Here is a 15,300-nt window from a genome sequence, read left to right as displayed (position 1 = left end):
GTTTAATCATTAGACTGTTTTCAAGCAGTATTGCATATGTTTTGCAATTAAATGTTATTTGGGTTATATTATTGCATTGTTAAATTTATTTATTTTGTCTTTGGATAGCTCAAGTTACTATAGAGGAAATCACTCCTCTTGTTCCCCCACAATCAGGAGATAAAGGACAAGAAGATCTCACAAGCTATTTTCTTGAAGCACTTTTAAAATATATAGTAATTCAGGTACATGTTATTTTCTTTGATATTACCCCATTATTATCCTGTGTGGGTAATCCCCTTTCCCCTCTTTTACCATTATTCTGTTATAGTAGATATTTATTATCCTAAAGAAGGAGTGACAAATTTTTACTTTTGAAAATACGTTAATATGTCTTTTCTGAAATAAAAATTATTGGAGACATTATGAAGCTCTTAGAAAGGAAGCTAGAAGGAGAAATTTTTATAGTAGACTTTTCATGTATATACCTTCTTATGTGAGTCACTTGAGTTTACTTTCTAATATTTTCATTTATAATTAGCAGCTGTGGTACTTTAAATGCAAATCTAATATCTTTGATTAAGGAACAGTCTGCCAAGAGGCAGCAACTAGAGAGGTGGACTGAGGATGGGGTGGGAGTGGGGAAATGTAATTTGCTCTTAAACCTAGTTGTACTTTTAAAATTTTCAAGTGCATATATTTTGTTTTTGTTTTTTAATATATTTTTATTGATTTCAGAAAAGAAGGGAGAGGGAGAGAGACCAAACATCAATGATGAGAGACAGTCATTGACTGCTGCCTCCTGTACATCCCACACTGGGGATCGAGCCCACAACCCAAGCATGTGCCCTGACTGGGAATCGAACCTTGACTTTTGGTTCATAGGTCGAAGCTCAACCACTGAGCCATGTTGGCTTGGTCAGGTGCATGTATTTTGTAAAGCAACCTATTTATCTATAGACATGAAACGGGCATGTCCTGACTGATGGAAACGCTCTTAGCGCATACACATTTCTTGTAACTGTTCCAAACACAAAAATTCTCTATGATTCAAACGTTACGAGGATTCTGAATGAGTTTGCTGGGGTTTCAGACCTAGTTCTACATCTTGCCATAGTGTGACCTTTGACAGACTACTTCTTTGTGTTTAAAACATAAAAATCATGCCTATCTCATTTTGGTGTTTGAGGCTTAAATAATTAGTGTAAAGAACTTAGAATAAAAAAATGTTCTATAGTGGGTAGTTGTTTTTTTTTTTTTATGATTTCAGAGAAGGAAGGAAAGGGAGAGAAAGATAGAAACATCAGTGATGAGAGAGAATCATCAATCAGATGCCTCCTGCATGCCCCCTATTGGGGATCGAGCCCACAATTCGGGCATGTGCCCTGACCAGGAATCCAGCTGTGACCTGGTTCATGTGTCAGTGCTCAACCACTGAGCAACACCTTCTGGGCTATAGTGGGAAGTTTTTACTATCATTAGTATTATCAGTTTTGTTTTGCTTTTAAAATACTTTTGTACTTAATAAAGAGTGTTAAAATTGTTGTACTGGTTTATTGAGATATAATTAACATACAATAAACTGCAATGTTTGAAATGTATATGATTAATTTTATTACTTGTATACACCCATGAAACCATCATCACAGTCAAGATAATGAACCCATCTATACCATTAAAAGTTCTTGGATCCCTTTGTAATCCATCCTTTTCTACTGCCCCATCCCCAGGCAACTACTGATCTGATTTTTTGTCTTTATAGTTTGCATTTTTTCCATATTTCATATAAATGCAATTATATAGTATATGCTTTCTTTTGGTCTGGTTTTTCTAATCATAATTATTTTGAAAATTATTTATATAGTATGTATTAGTAATTTGGTCTATTTTATTGCTGAGTAGCTTTCCATTTTAGTGATATACCATAATTTGTTACCCAGCCACCTGCTGATGGTAATGTGAGTTGTGCCAGTTTTTGGCTATTACTAGTAAAACTGCTATGAATATTGGTGAACAGGTCTTTGTGTGGACATAAACTTTTCTTTTCCTTGGATAAATACCTAGTAGTGGAATGGCTGGGTTGAAGAGTTGGTATGTATTGACTTTTTAAGACACTACCATGCTGTTTTCCAAATGGTTATACCTTTTTACATTCTGCCAGCAATGTATGAGACTTAAAGTTGATTCCCGTCCTAACCAACAGTTGGTATGGTCAGTCTGTAATTTCAGCCATTCTAAAGTGATTATATAGTGAGATCTCATTCTGGCCTACTTTTTGCCTTTACCATCCCCCTACTTAGGTAACTCTCTCACCCTACTGGAATTCTCACATGGTATATTTTACTGCCGTGTTTCCTCCTGCTCCTCCCCAACCCCAGTCTCCCCCCACTTCATGAATACTGTCCTCATCTCATCTCTCTTAGACTCTGAGTCCCCACTAGGCTACTGCTATCTCTGCTGTACTCCCATTATGGATTCCCTACTTCCTGTGGTCAGGGTCTATTTACCTATACTTGGTGGCCACTGCTTTTACATCCCCCACCTCCTCACATATTTTATATAACTTTTAGACTGAATTATTCTAGAAAAGGCAAAGAGGAAAGAACATTAGTATCTTTGTCATTAGTAGAACTGAGTTTTAAATAAACTTTGACAGCTTTTCAGAGCACATTTTAACTTCTAAGATTTTTGGAATATAATGTATTTGTGTGTCATTAGACCAGTTTTTAAAATTTCATATATATATATATATATATATATATATATATATACACACACACACACACACACACAAATATATATATATGTGTGTGTGTGTGTGTATCTTCATAGTGTAATAGTTTAGTATATTGCTTAAGTAACCTTTTATAAGTTTGTTTATTATAGATAATTGTTTCCTTTTCCTGGAATGATTCTAATTGTGTCTTTTAGGTAAAAAGTTTAGAATGGAAGAACAAAGAAAATCAAGAAAGGGGATTTTCATTTCTGTTTTCACATTTTAAGAAGTACTACTTGTCTTATATTTTTCCAAACATGTGCAAGGAGAGCAGTTTATATCATCCTGTACTTGGTAGGTAGCCTTTGGAATTTTCTAAAAGATCATGCATAAGAATAAAACATACCTCAATGTAAAGTTAAGAATTAAACATACCTCAGTGTAAAGTTGACATTTTTACCTGCAGAAAACTGATAATATTTAATATTTGTATTGATTGACTAGAGATGTAGATTATATCCAAAGTGGAAACTTATTACTAGGACATTTTTATGAGTGAAGAGATATATATTTTTTTAAATATATTTTATTGATTTTTCACAGAGAGGAAGGGAGAGAGATAGAGAGAAACATCGATGAGAGAGAAACATCGATCAGCTGCCTCCTGCACATCTCCCACTGGGGATGTGCCTGCAACCCAGGTACATGCCCTTGACCGGAATCGAACCTGGCACCTTTCAGTCCACAGGCCGACGCTCTATCCACTGAGCCAAACCGGTTTCGGCGAGTGAAGAGATATTTTTTTTAAAAAGCTTATTCTCTGGATCTCACCTGTTGGTTGAGATAAGTCTCAGTATGTTACAAATCTTCTTTTTAAGGTTCCCCAGGAGTTCAATTTAATATATCTTACTCAAATTATTTATGAATAATTACATTGTCATATATTTTGATCATGACTTGTCCAGTATTTAGTAGCAGTGACAAGATGTCTGTTGGAGCCTCAAAGCTAGAGTCTCGTGGGAAAATCCTGGGTTAGAAGCAGACATCTGCTATATATAGAAAGCATTGGTAGTTCTATGTGAAAATGTCCTTTTTGAGAAAGATGTTTCTATTTTAAGCTCTGCCAAGTTTAGGCAACTAACAGGTATAGGCAAAACCATTATGGCTAGTAGTAATAAATTAGTCAAGATAGCAAGTCTTTGCCACTGGGAATATTATTTGTTTTAAAAATCAAGAAAAAAAATGTCATGTTTTGTATAACTTCAAAATATGTCTCAATTTTAAGTTAATTGAAATGAGCTTTCATTAATTTTAAATGGCTCTGAAGTTTCTCTGCTCTTAGAGAGAATTCATTGAGCCTTTTCATGATATTTTTCAAAAGGACATGTTTCTATATATCAGCAATGTATGGTTTTACTCTTCTAGAGTCTATGCTTATATGTAGCAAATTTTTTAAAATTTGTTTTTAAATATATTTTTATTGATCTCAGAGAGGAAGAGAGAGAAAGAGAGAGAGAATCAGAAATATAAAGGATGAGAGAGATTCGTTGATCAGCTGCCTCCTGCATGTCCCCCACTGGGGATTGAGCCTGCAACCCAGGCATGTACCTTGATTGGAATTGAACCTGGGACCCTTCAGTCCTCAGGCCGAGGCTCTATCCATTGAGCCAAACCACCAGGGTGCAAATTATTTTAAAATGTCATTTATGTGCTGAATCTACTTCTAAAATCAGGGTATCGTCATAGAGGTTTCTCAGATGTTTAAAAAATGTAGATTTATCTAAGCATATTTCCTTTCTTATTTTGTTTTTCCCCCCTTTTATTTTGCATAGATATTCCACAGATGAGACCAAAGCCACATTATGTCATGATAAAAAAGGATGCTGAAACAAATGAAGCAATATATTGTACGAAGGAGCCTTTCATTAAGGCTCGTGTTATTGTCATTCGTTGGCTGGTTTCTTTCTGGCTTGAGCCAAAGCCACATACAGGACCTCATATTCCTGGGATGGAAGGTGAAATCTTGCCAAAGAATATTCAGGTAATACACTCATAACTTTCTAAAGTTAGAAATGGCTTAAGAGATTTGTCCACTGATTTGCTTTAGGTGTAGAACACATTTAAATAAAATAATAATAATATTTATTTTGTATAAATATATTTTATAAATCTAAATTTTAACAATAATTATAGGACCAATAATTTTCTTAGCAAACATATAAGACTTTTAAGGTATAGAAGATAATTTCAGTCGTTTCTGAGTCTCAGCTTTTTTTTTTTTTTTTTAAACGATTTTTATTGATTTTATAGAGAGGAAGGGAGAGATATAGAAAGAAACATTGATTGGTTGCCTCCTGCATGAGCCCGGAGGACAGTGATTGAACCCCGAACCTGGATATGTGCCTTGATAGGGACTCGAACCTGCCACCTTTTGGTGTATGGACAATGCTCCAACTGAGCCACACCAGCTAGAGCTGAGTCTCAGCTTTTAATTTATTTCTGTAGCTTATGTTAATTTTATAGTACTAAAAATATCCTGAATTGTATAAATAAAAATATTCTGAATTTTGCAATAAATTCCTGCAATTGGAAACAGTTTGCAATCAAATGGCTGTAGGACCTTTATAATTCTTGTTCGATTTCTAGGCATTCATAGAATGCTGATTTAAAATTCTGTCACCATTTTATTCCTTTTGTTGTTGTTTTTAATAAACACAGAGTCCAGAAATGTTATGTAAAAGTATACAGCAGAGCTAACATTTAAAAATCTGTTATTTTTAAAGTTTTCCTCTTTTTCCACTTTTAATTTTTCCCTCAATGTACATTTTCCTGAACTTGTCCATATTACTATTTTATTTTTCTTTTCTCAGATTTTCTCATTTAGTTTTAAAAACCTTATACTGTGTGTGTATTTTGTATGATTTCTTAAATCTTTAAAAATTAAGTGGAGTTATAATGTGTTATTAGTTTATTAGCATTTAGAAAATTTGACTTATAGTCCCCATAGCCTTCTATTATATGGCTATGTGTGTGTTTTCCCCAAAACTTTGTTCTCTAATAAGAATTATTAAATGTGGAAACTCTCAAGGAGAACTATTTTTCTGATCTCAGAACTTACTAGTCTAAAATCATAGAGTTTTTTTTATTGGGAAGGCATATTTGAGATTATTTACCTAAAAGCTTCTTAATTTAGGTAGATGGCAAAACTGAGACCAAAAATTGAGTAACTTACCAAAGTAATTTATGATACTTACCACAATAGTGCTTCTCCTATCATACACCATGATAGTCATTTCTTCATCACCACCTTAACACTTTTACTTTTTCATCTTCAGTCATGGTAAAAATTTTATTGTTATTAGAATATAGACTTTTCTAAAAAACCTTTTGGCTTCATTTCTATTTCTGTTATAAATTTTCTTCAATTTCTTTGTTTTTTGTTTAAAAAGTTCTTGCGTAATTTTTGTCTAGAGATGATTTTATAACATTAAGGTTTTATTGAATAGACAGTCCAGTGTTATGTTTTTTTTATTTATGATTGAAGTTCTGAGCTAACTCTATCTGCATTAATTTCTTACCTAGCTTTAATTAGTAACTTATTTGTACTACAGACATGCTGAAAAACAAATCTAATTATAGATGGGCAGATGACTAGTGGCAACTATCACTGTGTCACTTAGATGTTGAATCACTTGTATTGCCCTTTAATTATCCTATCTAATAAAGAGGGATATGCTAATTGACCCGCACCCAGTTGCAAAGATGGAGGCGCCCACAGCCAGTAAGGAGGGAATATGCTAATTTACTGCCACGCCCTCAAAGATGGTGGCGCCCAGTCCCCTCAGTCCTGCTGGGGTGGCAGGCACGCAGCAAGGCTGGGCCTGCCCCCAGGCAGGCCTGGCCGCTCCACGTGCCTGCCTCCAGAGTCCCCCAGTCCCCTCAGCTGCCCAGGGCTGCCTGAGGCACAGGTAACCAGGGCCGGCCGAGGCTTCTGCTGCCAGCAGTGGCAGCAGCAGAGGTGTGATGGGGCGTCGCCTTCTCCTGATCGCTGGGTCACCTCCTGCTCCTGAGGGCTCCTGGATTGTGAGAGGGGGCAGGCTGGGCTGAGGGACCCCTCTCCAGTGCATGAATTTTCATGCACTGGGCCTCTAGTTAAGAATAAATTCTTTGGACTCTGCCAGTATTTGTTATTAGAAGACAACATACCTAGTTAATGATTATATTTTCCCCATTTTGTTTTTATTTTAGAGAGCAGCAGCTAGTTTGGTATCCAGAGAAGAAAACAAGAATGATAATACTGATAAAACAGATAGAACTACAGAACCAGAACAGTCTCATTCTAATACAAGCACTCTGACGGAGCGAGAACCTAGCTCATCTAGCCTCTGTAGTATTGATGAGGAACATCTCACAGACATTGAAATAGTTCGCAGAGTTTTTTCTTCTAAAAGAAGTAACGTAAACTTTGTCACGGAGATATTTCGTCAGGTAAGTACCTCTCCGTATTTTTAATTTGTAATACAGATTTTTGTCTTTAATATTGAATATACTGTACTGACTTTTAGCTCTTTAAAACTTACTCTTCTTAAAAATGGTTTTTAAAGTTTTTACTTAGTTTTTAAATTTTATTACATGTAATCCTTTAGTATTTTATATTTTTAGTTTATGATGGTTTTAGTTTAATAACTACCCCCTTATACTTGCTATCAGAAAAATTTTTTTAGTTTGTGATTTGAAACTTTTCTTTCTATTGTTTGATTAGTAAATTACAATAAAATCATTTCATCTTTCACTTTCTAATCAATAAAGTGGTTTATAAATATAAGAAGTAATGTTTTACTTGCCTTTATCCTTCCTATAGTGGCTTAGTTTTGTCCTCTAAGGCATTCTGAAATTAAAGTTGCTTAAGGCATATATTATTTGGGGAATAAAATAAAAGAGAGAAATGAAAAAAGTGAAAGCTATTTTACATAAATATAGCTAGAAATTTCTAAATGCATATTCTCAATTACATAGAAATTTTGTGGAAAATAAACCATATGAAAACTGATTATTTGCTTTTAATAGCAAAGATACTTAACTTTTGCAGGTAAATGTCATTGAGTTTTGTAGCTGAAGGGGATTATTCAAATCTCACAGCAAGTAAGTGGTAGACCAAGGACTAAAATTCCCAGATCTGGTTCCCATGTCAGTGCTCTTTAGTCTATGCAGTATTTCCTTCACATGCCAGGAGCTCTGTAGGCAAAGCAAATCTTCATGTCCTATGCATTTATTAATATGTAAAACAAAGTATGAGACAGCATTAGCCTTGTAAAAGAAACAAACTTGTAACATTTTGTCCAGCTTTGGCAGTGGTTCTAGTTGCCAAGTTTAGGGTTTGTGTTGACAAATATATGATAAATGGGAAGAAGATATTTGACAAATGTTGGAATATTTTCCTTGTGGGAACATTTAAAGCTTATAGAATTATTCAGGTTTTCTAGCTCTTGTGCCAGTTTGAATAAGTTTATTTTTTTTAGGAATTTGTTTATTGCATTCTGAGGTGCAGGAAGTCCAGGGCCACAGGCAGAAGGCTCTCACCCAAGCATGAGAGCATGTCCTGCAGTGTGCCTGCTTGTGTGGGGCACTTGTGGTCAGCACCTTTGGGGAGTCCCTCCTTGTTTGTCAGGTATGGGTTTTCACTGCCCTGTGTCCTGGGGCAGATCCCTAGAGCCACTGTAGCCTGTGTCATCCTCCCTACACCAGTGTGGAGAGTTGCTGTTGGTCCCCTTGTGTCCTGGGTCATGCTGCCCATGTGTGGTGTTCCCACTGCCCTATAGTATGACATGCTCTATGAGGCCATGGGGCTGTATGTGTGTTGTGCATGGCAGGTGACTTTTCTGGATTTGGGGTGCTGGGGAGGTTGAAAGCTAGGGGATGGTGTAGAATAATGTTAGGGACTGGAGCTCCCAAGGTGCAGGATTGGGCCTGGCTCCAAAGGGTGGACCCCCGTCCTTCCTGCATGGGGTGGGGGCCACGAGCAAAGCTTGGTCTTCTCTGGCTCCCCACGAGCTGACCAACTCCTTCGTAGGTGCTCACTGGCAACCTTTGCCAGGATCTTGATGTGGACCACGAACTTCTTGTGCTTGGCGGGGTCCCACTCAATGGCTCTGTGCAGCTGAGTCATATAGAGTCCAGTGTGCTGAGTGTGGGCGTCTCGCAGGTGCCAAGGACAGGCAGCGAGCGCCTGGCACACAGTCTGGAGCTGCTACTGCAGCGCCAGCGTCCGCCGGTCCTCCAGCGCCAGCTCCTGCTCCAGGCACTCGCGCGCTGCTCATGTTCTGGGTGTGCCTCTGCAGCACCACATTCTGCTCTTCGAAGGCCACGTTCATCTTACGCAGGCACCACAGCTCTGCCTCCTGAGCTTTGTTTTGGTCCAAGAACTCTTCAGTGAAAATGGGGACATCAAAGGTGGAGAAGCCATTGCAGTCCCCACTCTTGTGTCCATTCAAGAGGGTATTCATGAGCCCGGAGCCTGAGTCCTCTTCCTTGATCTTCTTTTCCTGGATCTTCTCGGTGCACATCTGGTAGGCTTCTGATTGCTGGTAAGCGTGAAGCTCCTTTATGTACTGCTGCTTCTCCTGCTGGGCCTCATCCAGGTACCGCTGCTTCTCTGTGGGCTGCAGTTTGCTCCACTCGGCACCCAGCATCTTGGTGATCTCAGGAAAGGGCAGGTCCGGGTGGTGCGTGCGAATCTGCTCTCGCCTCTGGTTCAGGAAGTGCACGTAGCCAGTGACAGGTGCTCTGGTATTCTTTTTTTAGTTTCACTATTTGTGAGTTCATTATTGGTGTATAAAAAAGCCATAGATTTCTGGGTGTTAATTTTGTATCCTGCTACATTGCGGAATTCATTTGTTAAGTAGCTTTTTGATCAAGTCTTTAGGGTTTTCTATGTACAATATCATGTCATCTCCAAGTAATGACAGTTTTACTTCTTTTCCAATTTGGATGCCTTTTATTTCTTCTTCTTGTCTGATCGCTATGGCTAGCACTTCCAGTACTATGCCAAACAGGAGTGGTAAGAGTGGGCATCGCTGTCTTGTTCCTATTGTTAGGGGAAATGGTTTTAGTTTTTGCCCATTGAGTATGATGTTGGCTGTAGGTTTGTCATACAAGGCTTTTATTATGTTGAGGTATTATCCCTCTATTCCCACATTGCTGAAAGTTTTTATCAAGAAAGTGTGTTGGATTTTGTCAAATGTTTTTTCTGCATTAATTGATATTTGTCTCTCAATTTGTTTATGTGATGTATCACGTTTATTGATTTAAAGATACGGTACCATCTTTGCATCCCCAGAATAAATCCCACTTGGTCATGGTGTATGATCTTTCTAATGTAATGCTGGATTTGATTTACTAGGATTTTGTTGAGGATTTTAGCATCTATGTTCATCAGAGATATTGGCCTGTAATTCTCTTTTTAGTATCTTTATCTGGTTTTGGGATTAGGGCAATGCTGGCTTCATAGAAAGAGCTTATAAGTGTTCCTTCCTCTTGAATTTTTTGGAATAATCTCAGGAGGATAGCTTTTAGTTCTTTGAATATTTGGTGAAAATACCCTGTGAAGCAGTCTGGCCTAGGGCTTTTGTTTGCTGGAAGTTTTTTGATTACTGCTTCATTTTCCTCCATAGTTATCAGCCTATTCAGATTTTTTTATTCATCCTGATTGAGTTTTGGAAGGTTGCATTTTTCTAGGAATATGTCCATTTCTTTTAGGTTGACCAGTTTTTTTTGAATAGAGTTGTTCATAGTATTTTTTTACAATCCTTTGTATTTCTGTGGGGTCTGTTGTTATTTCTCCTCTTTCATTTCTGATTTTGTTTATTTGGGTCCTCTCTCTTTGCTTCTTGGTGAGCCTTGCTAGAGGTTCATCAGTCTTGTTTATCCTTTCAAAGAACCAGCTCTTGGTTTCATTGATTTTTTTTTTTTATCTTTATGTCATTTATGTCTGCTCTGATCTGTATTATTTCCTTTCTTCTTCTCACTCTGGGCTTTTCTTGTTGCTCTCTTTCTAATTCTTTAAGTTGTAGAGTTAGATAATTTATTACCACTTTTTCTTGTTGTTTTTTTTGAGGTAGACCTGTAATGCTATGAACTTCCCTCTCAGGACTGCTTTCACTGTGTCCCATAAATTTTGGATTGTTGTGTTTTCATTGTCATTTGTTTCCAGGATGTTTTTTATTTCTTCTTTGATCTCTTTGGTAACCCAATCATCCTATCGAATAATAGAGAAACATGGTAATTAACTGTAACTTCACTACCCTTCCCATTGGCTAATCAGCGAGATATGCAAATTAACTGCCAACCAAGATGGCGGCTGGCAGCCAGGCAGCTGAAGCGAACAGGAGGCTTGCTTGCTCCAGTGATGGAGGAAGCCAACGTTCCCTGCCTGCCGCTGCCGGCCTCTGAGCTGCAGTCTAAAAAACAGTGTTGCAATTATAGAAGCTAAACAAGCTCCAGAAACCTGCTTTCAGCCAGCTTTGACCTCAGAGCTTAGAGCAGCAGTGATGGCAACAATGTTTCAATTAGCCACAGCCTCAGAGCTGGAGCCGGCTCTCAGCTTCAGTGACAGCTATAGAAGGTAAATAAATCCCAGAATAAAAAAAACAAAAACAAAAACAAAAACAGAAAAAAAAGGAGAGGCTGGGAGCTCCAGTTGCCCGCCAGCCTGAAAACGGCCCTCAGCCCCTCACCCAGACTGGCCAGGCACACCAGTGGGTACCCCCACCCTGAAGGGGGTGTGACCAGCTGCTGCAGATAGCCATCTTCCCCTCATCCAGGCTGGCCAGGCACCCAAGCGGGACTCCCACCCTGATCCGGGACACCCTTCAGGGCACCAGGCCTCTGTCCTATATAGTAAAAGGGTAATATGCAAACTGACCCTAGCAGCAGAACTTCTGGGAATGACTGGTCACTATGATACACACTGACCACCAGGGGGCAGACGCTCAATTCAGGAGCTCCCCTCTGGTGGTCAGGGCGCTCTCACATGGGAGGAGATCTGCTCAGCCAAAAGCCAGGCTGATGGCTGCCAGTACAGTGGTGGTGGTGGGAGCCCCTCCTGCCTCCTCAGCAGCGCCAAGGATGTCCTACTGCAGTTTAGGCCTGCTGCCCACTGGCAAGTGGACATCCCCCGAGGGCTGCCGGGCTGCCAGAAGGATGTCTGACTGCCAGCTTAGGCCTGATCCCCCGGGGAGCAGGCCTAAGCCAGCAGGTGGTCATCCCCTGAGGGGTCCCAGACTGTGAGAGGGCACAGGCCGGGCTGAGGGACCCCCCCCTCCCCCCAGTGCACAGATTTTTGTGCACTGGGCCTCTAGTCTATATATATAAAAGGCTAAGTGACCGCCAACTGGTCATTAGGTATGACGCACATTGACCACCAGGGGGCACATGCTGAACACAGGAGCTGCCGAAGGACAGCAACTTTGCAGAATGCCCTCTCGCACTCCAGGACCCCTTGGGGGAGGTTGCACTGACAGTTTTGGCCTGATCCCCGCAGGCCCGGCTGAGGGACCCCACCTGCCTGAGAGACCCCACTCACTCCGCAGATACCCTTCAAGCCCCGGCACACTGCCCCAGGTGCGGCCAGCCAGGGAGAGACTATAGGAGGTTGGCGCCAGGGCATGTCTGGCTCATCTCACCCAGCCCTGCCTCACCAGCCACCTTCTAATTAATTTACTTTCAGTGTGCATGAATCCACGCACCCGGCCTCTAGTTGTTTAATAATATGCTATTTAGACTCCAAGTGTTTGATTTTTAAAAATTGTTTTTATTGTAATTGATATCTAATATGGCATTGTGATATAAGAAGATGCTTGATAGGATTTCAATCTTCCTGAATTTGAAGAGACTTTGCCTATGTCCCAGTATGTGGTCTCTCTTTGAAAATGTCCCATGTGCACTTGAGAAGAATGTATATTCCATAGCTTTGGGGTGAAATGTTCTGTAGATGTCAATTAAGTTCATCTGATCTAGTGAATTGTTTAGGGTTGCTGTTTCATTGTTGATTTTTTTTCCCTAGAGGATTTATCCAGTGATGTTAATGAGGTATTATAGTTCTCCACCATGATTGTAATACTATGATCTCTCCCTTGATATCTTCCAGAAGGTTTTTTTTATGTATTTGGGTGCTCCTGCATTGGGTACATATATGTTTACTGGAGTTATATCCTCTTGTATCAATCCCTTTAGTATTAAGTGACCTTCCTTGTCTCTTGTTATGGCCTTCACTTTGAAGTCTATTGTTTCAGATGCAAGTGTTGCTACCCCAACTTGTTCTTTTCATTTCCATTTGCCTGAAAATTTTTTTTCCCATTTATTCACTTTCAGTCTGTGTGAGTCCCTTTTTCTGAGGTGGGTTTCTTGTAGACAGCATACATATTTGAGTCATGTTTTCTTATCCATTCAGCCACCCAATGTCTTTTGATTGGAGCATTTAATCCATTTATGTTTCATGGTATTATTGATAGATACTTGTTTGTAGCTATTTTTATTCTGTATTCCTGTGTTCCTTCTGCCATTTCTATTTCTTATTTCCGGAGCAATCCCTTTAGCATTTCTTGCATTTCTTGATTGGTAGTGATTAACTCCTTTAGCCTTTTTTTTTTTTTTTTTTTTTTTTGTCTGCAAAGCTCCTGATTTCTCCTTGCTGGGAAGAGTATTCTTGGATTCAGTCCCTTACTTTGCATCACTTTGTATACGTCATTCCATCCCCTTGTGGCCTGATGTGTTTCTGCTGAGAAATCATTTGATAATCTAATGGGAGATCCTTTGTATGTAATTCTCTGCCTCTCTCTTGTAGCCTCTAAGATTCTCTCTTTTTGTTAATGTTTGCCATTGTAATTATGACGTGTCTTGGTGTGGGTCTTTTTGGATTCATTTTGTTAGTCTCTGTGCTTGTGTGACTCCCTCTCCCCCCCTTCCACCCCCCTGCCAAAATCAGGGAAGTTTTCTGTAATTATTTCTTCAAATAGGTTTTCTAATCCTTGCTCCTCTTGTTGTCCTTCTGGTACCCCTATTATACAGATGTTACTTTGTTTCATGTTGTCCCAAAGCTCCCTGAAGCTCTCCTCCTGCTTTCTAATTTTTTTTCCTCCAATTGCTGTTCATATTGGGTGTGTTTTACTGCCCAGTCTTCTAATTCACTAATTTGGTCCTCCACTTCTTCAGTCTACTTTTGAAACCTTCCATGGTGTTTTTTATTGTAGATATATCATTCTTCATTTCCGTATGCACCTTACATAAGTTGGTGATTTTTCTTATCCATCTGGTTTATGAATTGTGTAACCCTTATACTGAAATTTTTTCTGACATATTGCATGCCTCCATCTCATTTAGTTCCTTTCCTGGTGCCTCCTTTTTTTTCCTTTGGAGGTTGTTTGTTTCCCCCTTTTTTACTGTCTCTTTCTGCCCCTGGGCTCCTTGCTTGTGGTCTCAGGTGTTGAAGACCCTAGCGGTTCAGTGATCTGGGACTCAATAGACCAGAGGCTGGGTCTGCCTTGAGTTTCACACCTTTATTGTCTCTGCTCTGAGTTATACTCCCTTCTCCCCTGGTCCTGGACCCTCAGTTGTCCACCTCAGATTCACGGGGTCAATGGGGGCACATGCACAGTTTTCTGGTGTGTGACTCCCTGTAAGGGCCCAGAGTCCTCTAGCATGCAATTGACTGTGCGGCACCAGCACCCAAGGCAGAATGGTGCCCTAGGCCCCTCTGGCAGCGCACATGCAGCGTGATACTATGACCTGTGGCTGGGCACACCAGGTTTCACTAGCAGCTTTGACTTGGGCTGGGGGTAGGGCGTGCACCAGGTGAAACCTCTATCAGTGTCGGGGTTGGAGCCTACTACACTGCCCAAAGGCACTGACTACACTGGGTTGCGGAGCCTGCAGTGTGCTTGGTAGTAGAGGTGTGCACTCTCTCACCAAGGGGCCCAGGTGCCCAGTAGCACGGGTCCTGCAGTGGGCTTGGCGGGAGGGGTGTGTACTCCAAGTCTCACCAAGGGGTGCAGGAACCGAGTTCCATGGTCCTAAGGCTGAAACAGCGGGATTGGTGGGGAAGGGAGGGGTCATGTACTCTGAGACTCACTGAATGTTCCAGGCACCAAGTTGCATGGGGCCTCTGTCTGAAACATTAGGCTTCGCGGGAGGGGAGCTCACTCCAGGCTCACAGGAGCCTGTGGCCAGGGAGGCTGCAGTCTCGGAGTCTGTGGGTCTGTAGATGAGGTGGCAGGTCTTTGGTCAGAGTGACTAGAGGGTCCAGCATGGTGTCTGAGGCCAGTTTGGGTGGTGGTGAGGCTGGGCTCCTAGTTACAGCAGCTCTCCCCTTCAAGATGGTGTGGTTTCTGTGCCAGAGCTGGTTGCTCCAGGAGTGCTTGCAGCGGTAGCAGGGTCTTCCCATCTAGGAGAGCCCAGTCTGCCAGCCCTCAAGATTCTTGAAGGATGTAACTGTCCCTCACTCACACACACATATACTACATACATACTCCCCTTTCGCTCCCTCACTCACACTCCCTCACTCTCATTAGTCTTTTCAAAGAATTAACTTTTGCTTTTATTTTATTTTTTAA

The 15,300-nt window shown here is 40.3% G+C and overlaps 1 protein-coding gene and 1 pseudogene across 5 annotated transcripts in view; one reads left to right on the top strand and one right to left on the bottom strand.

The window, feature by feature from the left end:
• Positions 1–15,300, top strand: part of RALGAPA1 (Ral GTPase activating protein catalytic subunit alpha 1) — a 273,082-nt gene that overhangs the window by 55,308 nt on the left and 202,474 nt on the right. For all 4 annotated transcript variants that reach the window (XM_081090070.1, XM_081090072.1, XM_081090071.1 and 1 more), the window contains exons 7-10: positions 109–224; positions 2,911–3,049; positions 4,528–4,736; positions 6,944–7,183. In XM_081090070.1, coding sequence (XP_080946196.1) covers positions 109–224; positions 2,911–3,049; positions 4,528–4,736; positions 6,944–7,183 — 704 coding nt within the window. The remainder of the gene's footprint in view (positions 1–108; positions 225–2,910; positions 3,050–4,527; positions 4,737–6,943; positions 7,184–15,300) is intronic.
• On the bottom strand, positions 8,628–14,996 carry LOC308528075 (SWI/SNF-related matrix-associated actin-dependent regulator of chromatin subfamily E member 1-related-like; annotated as a pseudogene). Its single transcript has 2 exons — positions 14,902–14,996; positions 8,628–9,478 (listed from the first exon to the last, which is right to left on the bottom strand). The product of its transcript is annotated as an SWI/SNF-related matrix-associated actin-dependent regulator of chromatin subfamily E member 1-related-like (transcript).

The sequence above is a fragment of the Myotis nattereri genome (assembly GCF_964212035.1).
Source record: "Myotis nattereri genome assembly, chromosome: 1".
Taxonomy (NCBI): Eukaryota; Metazoa; Chordata; class Mammalia; order Chiroptera; family Vespertilionidae; genus Myotis; species Myotis nattereri.
The sequence above is the reverse complement of the archived record's forward strand: the minus strand, read 5'-3'. Positions and strand labels throughout refer to the sequence as shown.